This window comes from Molothrus ater, chromosome 5 (genome assembly GCF_012460135.2).
Source record: "Molothrus ater isolate BHLD 08-10-18 breed brown headed cowbird chromosome 5, BPBGC_Mater_1.1, whole genome shotgun sequence".
NCBI classification, from domain to species: domain Eukaryota; kingdom Metazoa; phylum Chordata; class Aves; order Passeriformes; family Icteridae; genus Molothrus; species Molothrus ater.
Genome location: NC_050482.2, coordinates 26,858,084 through 26,878,369, shown reverse-complemented (window position 1 = coordinate 26,878,369; position 20,286 = coordinate 26,858,084). Strand labels below are relative to the sequence as shown.

The 20,286-nt window shown below is 36.1% G+C and overlaps 1 protein-coding gene across 5 annotated transcripts in view; it reads right to left on the bottom strand.

The window, feature by feature from the left end:
- Positions 1 to 20,286, bottom strand: part of DOCK4 (dedicator of cytokinesis 4) — a 223,790-nt gene that overhangs the window by 88,466 nt on the left and 115,038 nt on the right. For all 5 annotated transcript variants that reach the window (XM_036400467.1, XM_036400468.1, XM_036400465.1 and 2 more), the window contains 2 exons: positions 18,748 to 18,836; positions 6,048 to 6,173 (listed from right to left, as the gene is read on the bottom strand). In XM_036400467.1, the coding sequence (XP_036256360.1) occupies positions 6,048 to 6,173; positions 18,748 to 18,836 (215 nt within the window). The remainder of the gene's footprint in view (positions 1 to 6,047; positions 6,174 to 18,747; positions 18,837 to 20,286) is intronic.

Sequence of the window (20,286 nt, the reverse complement as noted above, 5' to 3'; positions counted from 1 at the left end):
CTATTTATATACTAGCAGCTACTTTATATATTATGACTAGTATTCTTGTTTATATATGGGAAACTTAATTAAAACAACTCTGCTTATGTTCGGATTTTGGGAGCATTGGTCACTTTGATAACAGCACTGCCTTTTTATTATTGGATTAATTAGACTAGGGATTTAAATCAGAGATGAATAAACTGATTTTTTAAGTACTCTCCTTAGTTACTTTCATTTTTTATTAAAACATTATCTGCATTTTCAGCTTTACTACAAAACATTCAACAAGCTCTAAGACACACTCACCAGAAAACACCTGATTAAGGCAAATGGAATGCCCTTTACAAGGAATTCTCAAATAAATACTTTCAGATCTCAAATGGATTGTACATTTACCATGTAATACCCAACTGTTCTGTGACTTTTTCTCTTCCTTCTAACAATCAGATGTTTTAAACAAGTGAGAAATAAAAGACTTGCCAACATTTTTCAACAGAAAATTTTGACCTGGTGACTTTGTCTAACTTCAAAATAAAGAAAATATTTCCACCACAATTTTGAAAGACTGTTTGCTTTAAAAGAGCTAAAACATTCATTTGTTAGTTTGCAGTGTTCCTTACCCAGTTTATCAAAGAAAAACTTCCAAGCCATAACTATCCTTGCATACACCTCCCATGCATCACTGCTACTTATTCTATACTCAGTAGAAAGCCAGCTTATTTTTCAAATACCATAAGCTGCAGAAGACTCTTTTCCTCATTCTTCATTTCCAGAGATTTTAAATCAAGGGAAGTACAATTAAATTCTGGCTTGTCTTCCCTTTCCATAATTTTCCTCTATTTTTTTCCTTCAGTTTCTAATGAGCCAAAAAAATAAGACAGAGGAGGATGGAAAGGAGAAGGAAAACAATACACAAGCTCCTTGCACTTGTCTAACCAAATACATCATACCATTCTTTTCTCCAGTGACTTGTATAAATGTTAATTCCTTCAACAGATAGGATTAAAGTTTTTAAATAGTATTAAAATAGGATTTGAAAAGCAGAGGATATTCCCCCTAGAGTTCTACAGTTTTGTGAAAGGTCAAAATGCAGGGTGTGTCTTTACTCCACCATATTGCTCAAACATACTTTGTGTAACTAATATATCCAGTGGCAGAAGTTAAATTTAAACTGTTGGTACTTCATATAGTATAAAGAAAAGTCTGGAAAAATTCACTCCACTGTTAAAGGGAAAAAATGTTGAAGTGTGTCAGATATAGATTTCTTCTGCTAGAATCAACAGCTCTTTACTAACTCCAAGCTCACTGGTAGATAGACACTTACCATGATGAGGACAACATATTCCATAGCTTCCTTTACATTTTTGCAGAATCTTTTTCTATGCTTTGAAAGAATGACTGTCTCTAGTCAAAAATCACATAACTGATAATGAATTTTATCACAAAGATAGCATTTTGTGAGACCATTTGTATAAAAAGACAAAGATTCTGTTTCTAGTTTTAATTTAAAAAGCTTCTGAAAATAGTAAGAAAGGTTGGTGTGTACTTGGACATGAAAAGACCTTTTAATAATCCAGATGAAAGCATGATTAGTACATTCAGTAGCTTTGAAGGACAGGATCTGATGAGATTTAACTGGACAGCAAAAGGAAATCTAATGAAGTTAAAAGGTGACAAACATAAAGCAATGCAGATGTGATGTGAAAAAAATTCAGTTACTTTTCCTAAACTGAGCATATGAAAGCTTAACATAGGAAACTTAAAAGCATGGTAATATCCCAGGCACCTCATTTTATCTGCTAAATGAGCAGAAAAAGGAAAAAAAGAAAATGACAATGTTGAAACAAAATGCAGCTTTTAATCTTGGACAAATAAGTTCAAAAGAACGAAAGTTCCTCTACAAAAATTAACAATGCAGCTGCATGTAGAGTTTTTAGCAATGCTATTTGTCAAAATTTATCACAGAAATAGAAAAGGACCAAAAAATTCCATGTAAAGTATTACAAGCCAAGACTTCTCCAGTCAGGACTGACTAGCCCAGCTCTAGATACCAGTACAGATACCACACTAAGCTTGTGTACAAGGCAAACACTGGTCAATGTAGAACCATTGTAGGGATGCACCAATTCTTTAATCCCTTCTAATACCATATGAATTTAATAATTTGGATGGACAGGAAGAAATATTAACTCTTATCCTTAAATCAAAGCACGTTGTGATCAGCTAGCAGCAGTGGTAATGGCACCAGTTCAGATCACAAGCTGAAAAAAAGGATAGCTAACTGATATCCACCTGAGAAAGTCTTTTGAGATGTCAGCCAACAGGCCAATGGTTTACACACCAAAGTACATTTTATGGATAAAGACATTTTGAGCTGCTGTCTCTAAGTCACAGAGCCTTTCAAAATCAAATCCCTAGCTGTTTTAAGTCAGAATTATCTTGTCATATTACTATAGACAAAGCTGCATAGAGGAAGTTTGTAGGTAAAATTCCAGGAAGGAAGGCTTGGACCTCACTGAATTGCTTAGTGAAAGAAGTATTCTACAGGAAGATGATGAGATTATTTTAAGTGCTTATGTATCACACTGAATGAATTTTGTCTTTGAATGTATCAAGTAGTTAAGACAACAACTATCAGTAACCTACCAGTAATAGACTTAGCACTGTTAAGAACAGTGTAGCCTAAATGAAGTATAGCAGATGCAGTTATGATCTGGAATGCACAACAAAGTAAGACATGCACCTGTATGTATGCTTACCACACAAAAGTTTAGTCTATTTATAACTGGAGGCAGAGTGGCATCTAGTGAAGTTAAGTCCTCATTTAGACACACAGCTGTGCTAGGGTTTATTCCAATTGTAAAAACGCCAGGCAACACATATTAGTGATCAGGCTTATTTACAGAATTAGATGTTTTCCACAATGGTGCCAAAGAACACGTACATGCATGTGTATAACACATGAGCATGAACAGCACTGAAGGCATGCACTGATACAGGTGCTCTGAGTCAAATTTGACAAGAGATTCCATAATACTGAACTGCATAAAATAGCAAAAAAGCTGGTAAAAGTATGCATAGAAAAAGGGCTTTCACATTTCATTACCTATTATGTATGTAAATTTAACTTAGAGTGCTCCTCAAAAGTATACTACATTTGTAAATATCAAATGCTGAATTTTATATGCTAAGTAATGATGTAGTTGTCAGGAAATGGTGAACACAGAAACTCAGTGTGCAAGCACAGGTGTCCTTCAATGTTGTACAAAGCTTCCTGAATATATTGCCTGTATATCTGCAGACAACCACACTAGAATGCTGGAAGAGAATTTACCAATGCTTGCATGGAGTCTGCCCTGAAATCCTAGTCAAACCTACAAAATGCATATTGATTATCTTCACAAGTTGACACTTTCACTGCCTGCCCTTTTTTTTTGCCTAGAATAAAGTAAGTTACCTATTTCACAGCCTTTTTAAATCATACCCCTATACTTTTTTCCATCCATCTACTTCATTTCCTAAAACACTTGGAGCTCTTTGTTAAGAAATTCCAAGGGTCCTGGATAGTGTATTTTGTGGCTTCAGCCCGTCAAGCTGCAGTGACACAAAAAGCATTACTCTATAAAAACATGCACTATTATTGTCAATTCTGGTTTGGCACGTATGCTGATCCCAGTTACTTTTCACAGCAAAACCTCCACAGAGAAAAGCATTGGTATGACAAAAAAAGGAAGGTCAGAGAGAGTTTAAATACACCAGAATAGGAGAGAGACTTAAAATATGGCATTTCTAAGAGAAACACAGCAGTTTAGCAGCATGAAGCATTTCTTATTGAATAATTCAAGAGAGTCTTATTCATGACACTAACCTAAGTGCTAATTAGCCACAGCAACACCCTTTCAACAAAAATATAAAGTAAGTCTAATTAATGACCATTTCTAGTGGCAAAAGATTAAGTTCTCTAATTTATCTGTGGGGAAAAAAAACCACTAGAAGATAAATAGAATGAGAGGGGAGCTTCAAATTAAAAAAGCATTTCAAAGGCTAGGTTGCTGAGGGCATTTCAGGGCCTAGGGCATACTACTCTGGTTAGTCCTTGAAACTCATCATTGCAAGACTGAGATGATTATTTCTCTTTAGGAGAAATCCCTTCTATGCCAGCAAACACAGAAGTTCTACATTATTTAAACTCATGCATGCATACAATTGGACTGAGAAAGCAGCTTACCAGAACCCATATATTATTTTTTAAACTAAAACAGTGACAAAGTGAACCTGCATAATTCTTTGAGTCAAGAAATTCCTCCAGCAGCTGATTACACTGTACTCTGCTATAACGTGTTTCTTGCACTTTAGTACATTGCATTATTTCTCAAGTGGAAAATGAAGGGATAAGAGATCTATTTATAGAACTTAGCAAATTTGATAACACAAAGCAGCAGGTCACTAAATCATAGATAACAGGGGAAATGATTCCTAATGGGAGTTACAATGTGCTCAGTAAAACTGCTTCCACTGCTATCTGCCAGACTATCTACAACACTTATTTTATTCAAATTTCAAATCCAACAGTAAGACAACAAATAAAGCCTAGCTAATAAGCCATAAAATGTCAATTGAATTGCTTGCATTAGGCATATATATAGAAACGAAGTTCAATTTAAATGGCACCTGACTTATGCATTTCATTATTCTAAATACTGCAGTTATACCATTTTCATTGTAGTGCTGAAACTGTTTTATTAACTTATGCTATTGTGCATGTTTTAAGTGACCAGTAGTGCTGATGAAGGATGAAGAAGGACAGATGTTTAATTGGCAGTAAGCACACAAGTGAATTCTCAATTGTCAAGTTTCAGGCAGAAGTTCAAGAGAAATACATGCCTACAGCTAAAGCTGAGCCTCATTACTGAGTTTCAAATGCCTGTTTAAGACCTCCTCGATTAGTGAAGTCTGAAAGTTTATTTATTCTTGCCTCAGAACGCTAGTTTACCTCTGATTTCGGTCCACAGGAATGCAAAGACAGATTTTTGTATGAAGAAGATAGTTCCTATTAAAAATCTGAAAGTCACAGGGATGATTTACATTTGAGAAAGTCAAGACTGTACGCGTGGACTGAGCTGAAACGAAGATGTGAGCTCCTCCCTGCAACATTTCTCAGCAACAACATAACACCATAATCATGCCAAACTGATCTGCTTGAAAGTATGCTTGGCCTTTAAAGAGACATTTGCTTACTAATTTTCAGCAACCCACTGAATGTTTACAAAACTTCATTTCAGGGATGTAGTCATAAATTCTCCTATGATCTTCTTCCCGTATTTGCTTCTTCACATTCACGCTGACACAATCTTTCCACCTTCCTTAGCATTGGTTTAAGGATTTGTCTATTTTGTCATATAATATACACAAAATGAAGTCCCTACATATTATTATTATAATATATAATATATAATATATATTATCTATATTATTATCCAGTATATTATATATTATCTATATATAATACATATAGATAATATCTATCTATATTATATATAGATAATACATATAGATATTATTATTATCTATAATAATATTATATATTATTAATATAGAATAATATTAATAATATTATCTATATTATTATCCATTTCCAGTCATTTCCAGTATTGAAGACACAAACCTCATGAAAGGAGATGCTGTACAGTACCAGTGAAATTCTGGGAGTCTTTATTTAAAAAGCTACCAGCTCCTATGAATTGGTTCTGCTGGTTATCTTTTTACCTGCATAGAGCTCAGCAGTCTTGCATTCAGTCAACTTCATTTCTATAAAGTGGGGCTCCATCTCTCAAAAAAGGCTGCTATATCCATAAGCTTTTTTGACACTGGCATAGCAACTATAAATATAATGTAATGGGGCCACTGGGACACAGTTTTCTTCTATCTTTATGAAAAAATGGTAATATAAAAATGTCAGGAACTGTTTAAGATGTTTCAGAATACAGTATTCATTTGAAAATCAAGTAATTTCTCATAAGTTCTTTCTTTTACTGCTTATTAGGATATTTTTCTCTTTAACTTACCAGGCATTATAATATTGGAAAAACCGAGTTTCCTTGTTATGGATACTCCATGGGTAAATCTGGATGTATACTCCCTCCTAATTTGTTCTATGTCTCCATGAAGCAACTGAAGAGAAACTGCAAGACCTGAAAATGAAGAGAAAAACAATGAAAACTTAGACATTCAAACAGATTATTATCAGTACTTAAAAATTTTATATATTTGCAAGTATATATGCATTCTTGATAACAGGAAACTCAGAGGAAGCCAACCTACTTCAATTCTGAAGTGTATTTGTGAAGGGTATCAACATCAAAAAATCAGTAAAGACTCGAAAACAACTACCTATGAAAACATTAGCAAATTATTTCTGATGTGTAATTGAACCACAATGACATGAATGAAAGTTGTATCAGTAGGGACTGACTAATGTTTTAACTAAAAAGAGAACTAGAAGGAGGTCAATTTGAAGAAATTTCAATCAGAGTATTTGGTACCATTTTAATTTTTCACTTCCTTCAACACAACCCTGCCTTTATTGACATGCAAGAAAAAGCGCACACACAATTTTCACCCTGAGCTATGGGTGAAACACACAAGTCTCATCACAGTGTATCACTTTATATTTCACCTCATACAGAGTTATAGAATTTATTCATCCAAAATCTGAAGAAAAAATACTAGTAAGCTAATATTACATAATGGGTATTCTTAGGAACAGTAATTTCATAAGGACTAAAATTACAATTTTTATTCAACATGTATCAGATTTAATCAATCATACTCATTCCTATGTTCGTCAGAAGACAGGCAAAATTCAATGGTTGCCATATAATAATTTTCCAATTTTTATTCCCCTAGAACCAAAGAAGCATAACTACTTCTACTACATCTGCAGTATACAAATAAATTGCAAAGAGCATTCTTCATTACAGTTGAGATTAACAAAAGCAACAGGTATGCCTTTTGGTTATTGCAAATATAATCACTGAGGCAAGTGTCAGAATGATACAGCTTGTAAAGATTAATCTTGTCTGACCTTCAGCATTACTACAGCATATCCTGTGTCAACATACAGATCAAGGAGAAGATAAAAGCAAACTCTTTGTATGCATTCAACAACTGGAGATAAACAGGCAACTCAGAAGAAGAGTCATTATGAACTTGAGATTAAGCTGAAGCAAATAACATGAACAACACAGACTGAACAACAAGGTCATCAGTCCTTTTGGCTTTGAAAGAAATTTTCCCTACAACCATATTACTGTTCAACTGAATAAATTTACTTGAAGTCTGGCAGTTCCTAAAATCAGGGCTCAAAACTCTGTACTATATACTGCCAGTCCAGGCTCCTGCAGATCAGATATATAATTACCATGACAACTTTTATATTTTTCCCCTTACCTACACTTACATTTTCCTATTTTGGCAACTCCAGAGAATGTGATACTCTGACCAAACCTTCCTTTGCATCTCCAACTAGGTACATAAACAAATCTTACAAGGAAAAGCATTCAGTAAAGTCTTTTCTATTTTAAGTACTGTATTTAATGCCATAGATATTAATTATTTTTGTAGGGGAATTTGTTCTATGGCTATACAGTGAATGACCTTTAGGAAGAAGTGACAATCATTATTTGGGCAGGTGAGAAAACAAACCACATCATGGCTAGCTGACAGTACAGAAGCTTGGTACAAAGCAAAATTCAGGCTCTGTTAGAGCAGGGGAAAGGTTTTGCATTGCTGTATGGGAAGAGCTAGGCTGGGTACAGCTCCCTGATAAATATGGATATTTAGCCCACCCCCAATCTTGCTGCTTTTATATTTTAAGAAATTGTTATACATACACATGTATAATCATGCCCTCATATGCCCCCATTGCACTGTTTCCTTGGAAACCTGAAAAACCCATTTGCTATTGTTACAGATCACATCAACCACAACAGCATTAATCAGATATTGTACACCACCTGTTTTCTAAACAAAGGTTGAAGACTCCAAATTCAATTTGCTTTCAGTACAAATTTCACAGATTCCCTTGAAGAATTTTATTTAACTTTAAAATCAGATGTCAAAAAAACCTAATCAATGGCTAAACAGTTTTAACTTGAGAAAAAAGCTATCTTTCAAGGATTTGAAGCACTTGCTCATGCAAGGCAAGAAAGATATAGAGCTCTGTATTTCATGGCATTCATTGTTGGAGAATGAAGAGTCATCTTTATACATCCAGAAGCATCAAGAAATCTCAGTGAACGCACTTGAAACACAGGTTAGTCATTTTACCTATAGTTTAAATACATCTTTGGAATATAAATGGCATGCATTCCCCAGCTTTTCAGAAAAATTAAGAAACTGGATTACAGATGGAAAGTTACTTAAAAATGTTATATGGTGTAAAGAGGCCAGTAAATAGGAAAGAGCAAAAGTCAACCAGAATGGAAACAAAGCAAGGATGCACAGAGAAGGAAATCTGAAGGACCTCCAAAAATCAAGTCTTCAAGTTAACAGTTTTGCCACTGAGGACCCAGCTGTCAAACAAAAGGGAATTGATGAGAAGTAGAAATGATAAATCTGGTAAAATGCTAAAGTTGGGAGCACACGTATTTTACACAATCAATGAAAAGAACACAATTCCCAGGTAAGCATTCAGATTGTTCTGTCAAAGCTCCACTAATTTTGCAAGACACCCAGGCTACCCTCCATTAAGGACCTAAAATCATAAGAGGCATACTGTTACTGAGGTGTGATGCTCACATTACAGAACAGGTTGCCTGAATTCCTCACAATTTGTTACATTTAGGATGTTAAGGCAGGCAAAAGGAGCATACTGTTTATCAAAGGGTTGCCTCTAGAATTGCTTTCACTCTGTTCTCAAGCTCACACTATTGGATGACCAATAACTGGCCACTGGTGAGCTGTTCACAGGCCTCTAGTATCATCCTGTGCCAGTACTTCCAAGGTGTGTTATGGACACATGTCTTACTCTTCTGTGTTCCATTTGAGTCTAGGGTTAGAGCTAGTTAACTCTACACTGAGTGACAACATGTCATAGATATTTGTTAAACACAAAGCATGCATATACCACAGGACTGCACAAAACTAAGCAAGAGCTATAATAAGGCAGATAAAATTTATTATTTTGTCATTAGATATATGCTTTTACAAGTCAGAACAAATCTCCTGTCAGAACAACACAGGGTAAGACAAGTCCAGCCAGTCAAAGCCAGATAGGTAAAGAGGACCTTGTTGTCAGCCAAACACAAAGCCTGTGGCCAGTTGCAAGCCACAGCAATTCATGGGTTTATAAAAATGCAATACACTTGCAGAAGAAAGTAGACACCCATCATGACTGAGGAACCATGCAAATGTAATAAAAATCATGGGGAAGAGGTACTTTAAAAAAGATGGAATAATTCACATTTTGCAAGGGTCTAGAGTTTGCATGCTTATTATAAACTGAGCAACTGGAATATCAATAAGCATTAACTAACACAATTTAAAACATACTGAAACATCACATTCAGATTTTCAGAAGGGTGCAGATTCAGCCTAAGAGGGACTCCCTCAGGCACACTACAAAACAAAGAAGATTGAAGAGGAACTCACAAGCTGAAACACATCACCCTTAAACTAAAAGAGAGGAGCTTCAGACCAAATGTGAGGAAGAAATTCCTTATGGTGAGAGTGGTGAGTCACTGAAAAAAGATGCCTAGAGAAATTGTGGATGTCCCATTCCTGGAAGTGTTCTAGGCCAGGTTAAACTGGGCTCTGGGCAACCTGATCTAGTGGGTTGTACCCCTGTCAACAGCAGGGGGACTGCACACAGTAAAATTATTAGTTTTAGAAAAAAAATAGAGCATTTTGTGATTGGACAGCTGTTCACAGACAAAGAAAAATAGAGATGTGCAGCATGTCACCATACACTCCATCTGACTGTGGCTGATAGGACCACTACACCATTTATTACACCTGGGAGCCATCAAAAACTTCCTAACTACACATTTTCCATTTCTAGAATATTAGGACGTGAAACATAACAACAAAAATTATTATCCAGTCTCTGAAGGACTGGCATATTTTTTTAATAAGGTATGTAGTCTAGCTTTTTCCCTCAGAAAAAAGCTTCAATCACCTCCCCAGTGATAATTAAAACATCTTGTGTTAGCTATTATTCTTTATTTACCCCAGTTTTGAAACCACTACAACAATACTCTGAAAGGCACTGCAAATAGATATGCTTTTATTTCTTTTGCAAGCACATGAAACTTCTTACTATTAACTTGTACTAAATTTCAACACAAGACAGATTATTTTTATTATTCAGATGGAAAGACAATGTAGAAAATTGTCAATCTGCTGAATAAGCATCCCAGATTTTTGTTAATTTGTTATTTTACCTTCAAACAGCTTTTGTACTGCCTTATTGATGTCTGCACTTAGTTATGACAAAAGGCATCTGTTCATTATGCTTACAGACCAACTTGATTTGCATTTGGGCTTCTGGGGGCAGAGGAAATAATTTACAGTCAGCTTCTATCTTCTGGCAGCAGAGAATCCTAGATCATATTAAGAAGAAAATGCCTAGCAGCTGCTCAGAAAACTGATAGAAGAAAAAAAAACAAACCTCAGACAGAATGTTATTCAGCACTGTTTGTATTTTAAGAAAACTAATAAAATAAAGCATCTGTCCAAATAAAGCTGCCTAAAGATGACAAAGCTTTTTGAGGGCTTACAGGTGTTCCCATTTCCAGTAGTGTTTTAAGTGCAAAGGTAAAAAGGTAAAGGTAAAACTAGCAGATTTGCACAAACAAATGGTTTAGTGATTTAATGTGATCTGGGACAAACAGTTGTATAAAACTTGGCCACAGAAAATCTGTGTAGAAAATCCCACAAACTACAGTCTGGGAATAGAGAGGTAAAGAAGGAGAGGTAGATTCAGTCCTTGATGGCCTTTTTGAAGACTTCATTCTGATTAATTTGAATTATCAAATTAAACGCCAAACTTCTCTTTTCCTCAACTTTAAATTCTGGGGTTTAGCTCACTAAAAAAAGAATGCATGAATGTCATTGCAACACTTTGACAGCTTTCTTGGAGCTCTTTTGTCAAGACTTTTGTCAGAAATGCCCTCAAGTGTATAAAGTAGGGATGTTTTTCTTCCTCAAATGGAACAGAAACACTTACATGCAAATGAGATTTAGCTGTCATAGGAAAACTGGCTTGGAATTTCTTTACTGGGTAGGTGATAGAACCTCAAGTATTTCTTGCCAGACTTACACAGGATGAAGGATAAAGGACCAAAAGGCTAAGTTACTATTTTAAGCATCTAGTCCAACTACCCTATAAAGATAATAAAAATTTCAGAAATATTGTCTCCAGGACTTGCCTTAGCAAGGCCACTGCTGCCCTTTTCTATTAACAAGTCACTGGGCGTGTCAGCACCCATTTGCACACTACAGTGTTACACTGCAAAGGTGAACCATCTTGCACAAAGCTTTTTTAAATTACATTTTTACAAACTAGATGGTTAGCTAGAATATTATGGAGTGTGCAAAATACACAATTCTGCACTTACAAGTGGTATAGATCGCTTCTAGTGCAAATAAAAGGTTGCAAGGAAACACCTGCTACTTTCTCCTTCATGAAGTGTAGTTCTTCATGCAAACAGAATTGTATTAGAAATTAGCTATTTGCATTCCAGTTATGAGTCTTATTTCAAAGGAAATAGATGTTTAATAGGTACCTGAACAAAATGTTAAAATCAAACCCCCACCAACATAAGAACCTAGGTAACAATTGTAAAGAACTTAAAAATATATTCTTTGAAGAAGTTAAAATCTTGTGTATGTGCTATAATAATTATTTGAAATAGTGTTAAGACTTTGTATTCTTTTAGTAGATTAAATGAAGGAAGTCAACACTATCCAACAAGTAGAACAAATTTTTGGAAAAGGCTTATAAAAACATAATGCAGCTCCAAGATAGAAATATGAACCAGCTATTGTTATTATGCAGCCTTAGCTAGGGATTTCTGGGTTTAAATTGAGAGCCATTTGAATCACATGCAGCAACAGTGTGTCCAGCAGGACCAGAACAGTGTTTGTTCCCCTGTCCTCACCCCAAATCCTGTGTTCAGTTTTGAGGTCTTCACCACAGGTCTTCACAAAGGAAGGAAACTGAGGTGCTGAAGCATGTCCAGAGAAGCGCAGCAGGGCTGGTGAAAGGTTTTGGAGCACAGTTTTTATGAGAAGCAGCTGGGGGAGCTGGGGTTGTTTAATCAAGAGGAAAGGAAGCTGAGGGGAGACCTTATCCCTCTCCACAGCTGCCAGAAAGGAGCTGCAGTCAGGTGAGGGTCCATCTCCACTCTCAAGTTACAAGTTGCATTGGAAAAGGTTGCCCAGAGAAGTGCTTGGCTCACTATCCTTGGAGATACTTAGAAGACCCCCTTGGCAGCCCTGGGTTAATGGTTGGACTCCATGATCTTAAAGGCCTTTCTCAGCCTCAACAATTCTATGATTCTATTATTGCAGTACTAACTTGAACAACAAATCATAGTTTCTACTGAATAGAAGATCTCCCTGGCAGTATCACAATGGCACTTTTTTCATTCTTCTCTGAAAACATTAATTTAACTCTATTACACCCTTATCTCTTCAGGGGCAAACCATCTGGGAACAACACTTTATGTGCAAAATTCTTTATATGAGTAATCTTTTGGCTTTAGCATTTTTTGAGAACAAAAAAGAATGCCTTAATTCATTGTATACTTAGTGAAGCACATAGCAGCAGTATTCTTATTTTAAATGTATTTCAAACAGCAGCCATCAGTGACAACTAAGTCTTAAAGACATCAAACTGGAATACACAATCTCCTTGTCACAAAACAAAGATTAAAAATGACAGATTTATAAATTGTCCTAGAACTAGAGTAACTAAGCAAATGCATTTGCTGTTTAAATGTTAGCGATGTGAAGATAAAAAATACATTTCAAAGCAATGCTGGCACCTGAGAACCTTGTTGATAAAACAGAAACATCAGAAATCTTTTCTCTGATTAATTATATGCCCAGGAGTTGCCTGAAAGTTATGTACTTCATTCTATTTTACCTTCTCAGTGAAGTTCATGTTATCATTCTCCTCCTATCATTCCTCCTCATTGCTCCCCAGTCATTGCTCCAGACAATTCTCCACTGTAAGCCTATGCCTTCTTTTTAGCTAAAACTCATAGCTGTTCCTAGCAGGGAATGCACATTTAGTCTCCCATCTGAGAGTTCTTGTGCTGGTTCAGAGGACAAAGCTCTCCTTGCAACAACTCTGAGTGTGGTAACGCTGTGAGCTGCTGGGGTAGTGTCACATAAACACAGATTACTTCTGGTATCTAGAAAATACTTCAAGTTACCACAGCTCTACTCCTTTTTTAAAATTTATTCATTATATTCTATATGTATTTTAATTATATATATATTTAAACTATATATATAAATATATATAATTTTATATGCATTGTATTTATTTTTTATTTATTTATTGTAGACTTACACTGAGCTAACAATTCCCTGCTGCATTTGATCTCCTGTAGCTCTTCATTTCACAAGTGGGAAAAAATGATGCTCTCTGATTAAGGGGCCTTGGCATTTTCTCCCCTGCAAGGTAAATAATGACTCTAACAGGCTTCCTGCTCCAAACCAAGGAATTTGTAAGCCAAAGCTTACTTTTTGTGAAAGAGGAAATGAAACAGACAAAGTATTTGTTCCTTTAAATTTCTCAGTGTTTGACAGTAACCATGGAGAAATTCTATCATCAGAGTGCCAAGGGGCTGCTGAATGCAGGTGAACAGGCATGGGGAAGCTCCAAAGCACATATCACTGTTTCTAACCAGCTGTCTCCATTGTCATACCTGCCCCAGAACTTACATCTTGTCAGATGAGTTCATGCAGTGGGCTGGTCTACCTCATGTCTTTTCTGACCAAGCATTATATGACCACTGAGACAGACTGAGACTTAGTGGCAGGTATATTGTGGGAAACAAGTCCCACATATGAGGTAAAATAGTTCCCTAAACTGAAGGATGGTCTCTGAAACTTACTTTAGGTTGGTTGAATTAAAGTTAAAAAAATTTGTCTTTGAATGAGCATCCTCACTGAACTTCAAAAAAATTCCATCTCACTTTGAGGTGGGTTCCTCTTTCTGCTGGTGTTGGACCACATAACTTCCTGAGGACCCTTCCAGCCTAGCTTAATGTATGATCTGATGAATAACTTTCCTCCTTAAGATGACAGATTGTCCTTCCTCATGGTGGTAGTGTTAGCAAACACCTGTCAACACATGGGCTTCAAGTTCTCCATACTTCAACCAAGGAATTCTAGTTTCAAGCACTCACATCAATTAATGTATAATTAACAGTGTTCCCAGTGGAGTTGCAAAGTAAGTTTGGCATTGGTACCACAGAATAAACCACACTGCCCTCAGTATAAATGCAATGAGGTTACAACACTCTTGTCTAGTTCATCTAGAACACTCCAAGATAATGGCACAGGGAAACTTTCCCACTACGTTAGTTATTTTCACGGACTCCACACGAGTTCAAAGCTACAGAGCAGCCAGAGGTGTTTATAATTTCTTACATCAGTAATTTAATCTCTATAGGACATGAAAGGATTTTTACCTCCTTTGCTGTCACAACTGAAAAGCACATGTATCCCTTCCTCAGCTTCCAAGAATTACTGCATGAGGCACATGCAACTTTTCAAGACTTGTTATAAGGAAATCCTAACCAGCATTTACAGAAAAGCTTACATTTGAGACTATTAAGAGCCTAAAGGGAAAAGCAGAGTAAAACAGAATGTCTTGCATCCCCTTAAAAGTAAGTCAGTCTTTTTTTTCATAGGAATGTGAAGAAAAATTAATTCATAGTGCCTTGCATGGACATTTAAATATGATTATCAGGTAACTCACTGGGGAGAACATTCATATGTATCATGAGATCCAGGTTTAAATCTCTCCTCTGAGAGATTGGTAAGAGAACATGAATAGAGATCACACTTAAGAAAATTATGTGCTACTCAGAAGGCTTTAGAGCCACTTCCACTTTTCCCATGGTATCATGAATATTTTCAGATCATATACAAAGTTGAATAGTTGCTGCAGGGAAGTTGGAGAAGCCAAGCAATTAGCATGCTCATCTGGGACATGCAAGACTGACTGAAAATCCTTTCCAAATCAGATCTCTGATTCTACAGATACAAAAAAAGAAACGTGCTATTTTCCTCATAAAACTGATGCAATTAAGTGTGATGTCTATGCAGGAATATTAGGTTTTCCACTGCTTTTTGTATTTAACATTTAAAACAAAGTAACCGGCTTCTAATTCTAAGAAAAAATATTTGACAAAAAATAGATTTTACAGCCAGCTCTGCTCCAGATATTACTGAAATCTGGTTTGTGTAATAATGACATTCCACAAATACCAGAAACTCTATGTAAGAAATAACAAAGCTACTAAATGCAGCAAAGGTTGTACAATTTGGCCTTTGCAATATTCAATTGATCTCTTACACCAGGCAACCAGGTGTTTTCCAGTAACACGACACCTTACACCAGCTGCAAAGACCAGTGGTGAATGGGAATTGCATCCACTACCTGCTACTCCACTCTGTTAGATTGGAAATTCTTGCAGAAAACACATTCCAGTTCCCACTTCAGCAAAGGATACTAAATTATCCATGAGAGTGCATCCTTCCTTCCATTCATGCACCACTGAGAAGAGGAAAGGGGATGAACATCTGTGTCCTGCTCCTTTTTGGGCTTTGTAAACAAATTACAGGCATTTACCTTTATTTGATTCTTTTTAGACACAAGCTGAGAATAAGATGCAAGAGGATTCTGTACTTAAAAACTGTCATGAGTTGAAGCAGAAAAGGTAAGTTTTTGGCAGTGGGGGATTGAGTGGCATATACAAATGCTATAGTATGTCACTATGCATTTTACATGCAAGACACTCAAAGTACATTTTGAGTTCCTTTTTGGATCCCCACAAAAAATTGAAGATTTTTTTTCCCTGAAGAATATTATGAACTGTCTGATAAACTATTTTAGCACGGGGACACAACAATTTGTGGGAACTAAAGCATGTAAATTCTCCTGACTTGAAAGGAACTGTACAGGAATATGAAGAGAGAACAAGCTTAGAGAACAGACAATAGTCTGAAGCATCTTTGCTGTTCTTTTTACCATGCTTCCTTTCTAAGTCTTTTCTAAGCATTCAAGGTGATTTGAAAAGGGCAAGTGTAATATAAACCAAAAAAGCACAAATTTTCACTACATCTGGCTCATACCTACAACAGTTCCTGAGGGAGAGAAAAGACATCTCTCTACTGTAATGCAAGGTGTTATCCTTTTTTGACAACAACAAGGTGGCAGCCAAAGCTAATGAGGCTTCAGAAACAGCCACAGAACACAACAGCAAATGAAAAATAAAAAGTAGTGTAACAACAATATTTTCCATGAGGTGTCAGCAGAAGTATCTGAACATATTGCTAAAACCTTGCAAGTGCTTTTTCAGGCTGCTAAGGAGTCACAGGAGAATGAATTTCATGTGTGTGCGACAAATAACCTTCCATAGTTTATCTTTCGCTTGCTCAGTGCTTGAAGTGGCATTACTGCTCACTTCCTCTCTCCAACCTTCATATCCACAGCTGGAATTCTGAGTTGCTCTTCCCTCTTTGCCTCCCTAACCCTGACAATCCTTTTCAAAATGCAGCTAATATTCCATTTGCTACCTTTAGTTTCCAGCCTCCTGCAACATGTAAAAAAATTCATGTGCCACGTCTTTCATGTTGAATATTCACATAATTAAGAGTATTCAAGTTTATCCAATGTCTCCTAAGAACTGCATATTTAACTGTGAACTTGATTTCATGAGAAAAGAATAGAATTAGCAATGTATCACAGAGTAAGCACACATTATATCGACAGTCAGAACGATGAAGAATAAGTTTTTCTTGATGAATGTGATTAACACACATTTAAGAAGCCAAAGATTAAACTTAGTAATGTATCCTTCTATTTTCAGTACATGATTTTTATACTTATTGTCTAAATAAGATCCATGATATTCTAAACCTTAAATATGTGCATATATTTGGCTAGATTCTATATGAGAAAATAATCAAATTAGAAATGGCTAAATATTTAACTTCAGTCTTGATAAATGAGCTTTTATGTGCCTCTTGGTTATCCTCTAAAGATGGTTAGACATACATTTTCAAGATAAACATTGTGCTTGAAGTCAAGTTAAGGAAGCCTGCAATGTACAATATAGTTAAAGAAGCATGAAGTCTGCTACATGAAAGGCATTACAAATACAATATACTGGAACCCTGAAAATGAGATTTTTCTATGGTCATATTTCAACTAATTGACATTTCACAGGGAAAACCAACATTTGAATACAGGGACAACAGACTCATAAGCCTCCATTTCAGGTTTCATTTCAAGTTTGATGTCCCCTTTAAATGACAGAATTCTGACAAAGTTAGCGAGTTGATTTCAGGTTTCATTTCAAGTTTGATGTCCCCTTTAAATGACAGAATTCTGACAAAGTTAGTAAGTTGATTTCAGGTTTCATTTCAAGTTTGATGTCCCCTTTAAATGACAGAATTCTGACAAAGTTAGCAAGTTGATATTAAAAAATGAAAACAAAAAAATGCAAATTCAACATCTCCTGTGAGTCAAACTACCATCTCATAATAACAAAGGTCAGTTGTGTTCCATTCCTTAAGTCTCACACCCAAATTTATCTCAGACAGTTCCAGTAACATACAGCTGACCATGAGGACTATTGGTAAATTCTGAAATTGTGACTCTGCATCTTGCTCAGGTGGAATGCAAAGCTACCAGCAGGAATGCAGATTGCACTTTCTTTTTTTTCTGAAGTGCAATATATAATTGTTCTGGTTTTGGCCATGAGGGGTGAGGTCTGGAGCCATGTGGGTTGTCTAGGTTGCTGTTCTAGAGCAGCTACATCATGGATGGTGTGGAAGTAAGGAACTCTGGCTTCCAGGAAGGAGAGGTGGGCTTCAGGTCCAGAGAGAGCCTGGAGGGAGGGAAAACTCATCCACCATTGCTGATTGTTGCCCAGGCCCTCGGTGAGCATTTGCATGTGAATCGCCCTCTTTTGTACATTTTTGTTACTAATATTGCTGCTGTTTCTGTTTCTTTCTCTTATCTCATTGCTCTTTCCAGTGAATTGTTTTTATGCCGCCTCAGGATCTCTGCCTTTTGCATATTCCACCAGAGGGGGCAGGAGAGTGGCTCGTGGTTTTCTTTTTAGTGTGAGTACTAAACCAGGGAATGCCATTCTTAAAAGACAACAGTAATGTCCACGGCAAATTTTAGATTCCTGGTGAAAATGAGAAGCAGAAATATCAAGCAATAGGGATCAATAATTTGATCAGCTCCAGAACTGAACAGAATTCCAGCAAATTGTAGCTCCACAGCACAGAATAAAAGTTTATACTATATAGCTCCTTGAAAAAAAAAAGTGATTTTTTATTTTTAAATGTGCACATGAACAGCAGTATTGTACGTTTTCATCTGACTATTTTTTTCTATGTGCAAAAATGTTTCTTTCATCGATGTTAGTCTTTCTACAATAGAGCTATTTAATTGGCAAACTAAGAAACCCCTAAGAATGCAAAAAAGAAAGGCAGCAAATGACTCACCTGCATTGGAGCCTGTCAAGTTGTAACGTGCATTCAGCTTTTTAATGATATTTTCATGGATCTGATACCAGTCACTCTCTGTGTTGCACCTAGAAAAATTATAACTTTTCAAATTCTGAAATGGGAACACAAGTTCATCAGACCAACTTCACAACATATCCCTAAATACATCCTCTTTAGCTCATGAAACAAATAACACAATAAGAGCCAACAAAGCCCCATGAAACTGCCTGTCTCAATGGAAACGGTGCCCTTGCCATTTGAGAGAGGCACCATGAAATACCTGCTTCATGTAGCAAAGGATAGGAGAAAGACAGGAGCAACTATGCTGAGGAACTCAGCCATGACCAAGTTCATTTCTGTATAGATCTATCCTTCAGGGCTAACCCACACAGAAATCTATCTTGTGACACTCCAAAGAAGACACAGGACTCAGAGATGGTCTTAGTAAACAGAAAAATCTGTGCTATACAATACAAAGTTACTTTAAAAGGTTGTTATCTTCAGGAGGTAGTGAATGAAAGAGCAAATTACATTTCAGTATACATTTAGAAAATAGCTGGTTTTCCATAAGGAAAACCTGACTGTGATGAAAACCTGACTCTAGTGAATTGATTTCTAGTGATAATTCTTCCTCCATTGTTTTTGCTATCTTAAAACAAACAGGCAATTTTTTTGAAAAACCCAAAATATATTAGGTAGACAAAACTAACAATTTGTTAACCAAGAATGAACATTTATCTGACTATAATGTTCTGGGAGTTTAAATAAGAGCCAGTCCACCTGCCCAGGGTTGCACTAAGCTGCTTTTCTCCAGCACTGATTCCAGCAGTTCTAATTCACCACAGATGGAGACAGAGGAAAGGCACCCATGCCCTCAAGATTTGAGTTCTCCCTTTGGGAAGGGCAGAACTTTATCATGCACATGAGAATACATGTCCCAGACCACTCCACAAAACAGTCCTTACTATAATGTCCAAGATGAGCAGGAAATTGCATGCATTGATTGAGTTGCTACTAGAAAATTGAACTTTCTGCCAATTGCTATCAGCCAAAATCCACTATCTAATCAAGCACTCAATTTTAAACCTACTTTTAATTTTTCATTCTCCAGCACTAACTTGCCTTCTATATTTTTGTTATTCCCATTATAAAGTTGCTTTATTTCACAAAAAGATTATCTGATGGCTTTTTTTTTCTGTAGCTACAAAGTACTTCCACTAGATGCCTTGGCAGCACAAGGCACTTATTTAAGTCCAAAAAGCACTTTATGTTGGCATAATAAGAGAGCTCCAGAATAATGTGAAAAATGCTGATATAGACACAAATACCTCAAAGGACGTCACCATTACCTTTACTATTATCTCACTTGATAAACACACCTATAGAACTAGCCAAAATTTCCACACTGCAATAAAAAGAGCCCAAAAACCCAGCTACTGTGTATTTTTGGAAAAGAAAGGAGATAGAGCTGTTTAGTCACACTGCATTTAACACCACTGATTCTGATGCAAATGACTCTAAGATAGTTTCAAAAAT